Source organism: Montipora capricornis, chromosome 12, assembly GCF_036669925.1.
Source record: "Montipora capricornis isolate CH-2021 chromosome 12, ASM3666992v2, whole genome shotgun sequence".
Classification (NCBI taxonomy): Eukaryota; Metazoa; Cnidaria; class Anthozoa; order Scleractinia; family Acroporidae; genus Montipora; species Montipora capricornis.
Window position 1 is genome coordinate 9,592,155 of NC_090894.1, and position 2,500 is coordinate 9,594,654.

General features: G+C 36.5%; 1 protein-coding gene across 1 annotated transcript in view; it reads left to right on the plus strand.

The window, feature by feature from the left end:
* LOC138026591 (uncharacterized) overlaps positions 1-2,500 on the plus strand; it is a 27,142-nt gene that overhangs the window by 8,664 nt on the left and 15,978 nt on the right. The window contains exon 3 of the mRNA XM_068874006.1: positions 104-277. Coding sequence (XP_068730107.1) covers positions 104-277 — 174 coding nt within the window. The remainder of the gene's footprint in view (positions 1-103; positions 278-2,500) is intronic.

Sequence of the window (2,500 nt, forward strand, 5' to 3'; positions counted from 1 at the left end):
GTCCGGAATTCTTGAGAGACCTTTGGTCAGGCCCAATTTTAGCGAGCGACGACATAAGAGGACATATGAGCGAAGCTAAAAATGGGCCTGATCGCAGGTTATATTAATGGCGATCATTGTCGCCATGATAACAGAGATGGCCTGGGGCTTCATTTCTTACGATGTCCAATCCACAATAGTAGGCTTAATGGATCAGAGAGACTTCACTGCCCTGCAGAAAGTAAGGTTAACCCGAGACAATGTCCGTCCAATTTTCCGCAAGGACATTAGCGGTAAGGTAAGAAATAAAAGAGCTTTGGTTATGTTATTTTTTTGGAACTAGACAAAAAAACATACGGCCGACGGAAAGCGCTCCATATCTAATTATACCTTACTCGGGATTGTTTAGAGAGAGAGTACAGTCCGCAGTTTATTTCCAGTTTGTGGCTCAGTGCTGTAAAAACTGACTAGTTAAACCAATCAATTAAATTTGTTGCAAAATGCATCTGAGGCAACCCACATTTAAGTGATTAATTAATACCACCAATTTAAATTGGTTAAAACTAACCAATTTTTCCTGGTTCAAAATAACTGATTCTTGTCAGTTGTGAAAATTTATGGGGTGGGTTAATTATATTAACTTTTACATTTAGTTGAATCTTCTCCCGTGTAGATGTTCTTTTGACATTTATCAACAGTTGAATTAACCGATTCATAATAAGTTGAAACTACGATTTTTGACAGAGTTGAAATAACCCTACATTTATTGTTTTAACTTTGCAAATCAGTCCATTTAACTCATGTAAAAAGTACCAAAGATGCATCTGAGACAAACCATTTTTTAAAGTTACTTTCCATTATTTTGACTATAAAAAGAGGGTTATTCAAAAAAGGTTGTAACACCCCAAACAATCAGTAGCTTTAACCATTTAAAATTACGTAATCGAACCTATCTGAATTGTACCCAGGACTGATCCAAGACAACCTGTTTTCGGATTTCATTGTCATTTTTTAACTCTGTACAGTGTTTTTAACCTCTAAATAATCATTAACATAACCGTTTAGTGCCGCTGTGACCAAAAAATCAATTCATATTTTTTTTTGGATTTCAAAACTATGTTAACAAACACTAAGTGACCCACGTTTTAAGCCTTGATTTCAAAAAGACACCTCTTTATTTTAAGTGTAATTTTCCTATTTAATGGTCTGCCGTTACTAACGTTATGTTCTTGAGAGAGCTGGATCGAGGAGAAAATGACGTCAAAGGCTCACTAATTTAAGAATGCAATACGTGTGTACGCCGCAGAATTAATATGCAGCACGGGGGTTTTGGGCTTTCAGACTTTTAAACTCACGCTTTGCATATATAATAAGCTGCGTTCACACGCTGAAATTTTAAGCTAGTGAGCCTCTGACGTCACTTTTCCCTGGATCCAACCATCTGAGGTCCAATCGGTCAGTTTTGAACGTGAGTAATGGCGGACCGTGAAATCCAAAACTTACACTCAAAGTAAACGGCCTTTGGATAAAAATCAAAGCTCAAAATTTTGCCAGTCAGGTGTTAAGCAAACACACTTTCAAAATCTGAAGGAAAAAAGGAAGTGGTTTTTTTTATCACAGGGGCACTTTAAAATGAAAACGATAGGGGAAAAAAAACACAGTTACAACCCATTGTAATGGCATAAAGTTTTATTTGAAACTCTATTAACCTTCGAAATACATTTCATTCCTATTTAAATATGAGGGACTATAACAGAAACTATATGTCATGGTTTGTGGAAATTGAAAACAAAACCTCGATCTTCTTGACTTGTCTTTGTTGTTGTGCACTTTGACATTCTCTACAAGTTCTTTTGGCATTTTTAGTAGAAATGCAGTTGAGAGTGGAATTTTGGAGATTCATTATATAACATAAAATACCTTGCATAAAAGGTAATACGTCAACCATTACTGTTATCATTAATACTTAAATATAATGTGCAACCTGACCAACTTCAAATTGCTGTCAAAGCAGTGGTACATGCAAAATATTTACGTTTGTTCAGTGTAAACCTCATAAAATTCGAAGTTCCCATCATCTTCAATGGCCCATTTCTGAGTTGCTGCATGCCTAGCTTTCAAAGCGAGTCCTGGTGCACAACCTTCAAATGGAAATGAGTCGTGCAGTTCTTAGGCAAATCAAACTCATTTCCCTTGCATTAGTTGAGCACCAAGACTCACTTCGAAACAGTGACAAACAGCAACTCAGAAATCTCAGACTTAAAAAGCTCAAACATGGAAGACTGGATCAAGCAGGTTCAATTTGCATACCACTGGTTCCACACTTATTGGCAATGAATGATTGCTTCTTCTCAACTCTGGTATTAAAATATACTCAAGAAATAAATAAATATTTTTGCTATTACCATCCAGGCCGTTTGGGCAGTCAGGATTAAAGGTATAATAACTCGCAAGCAATGTGACAACAGCACTTAAAGTGCTAATTTTTTTGAAACGGCAGACTACCATTCCTTCAGCTGCC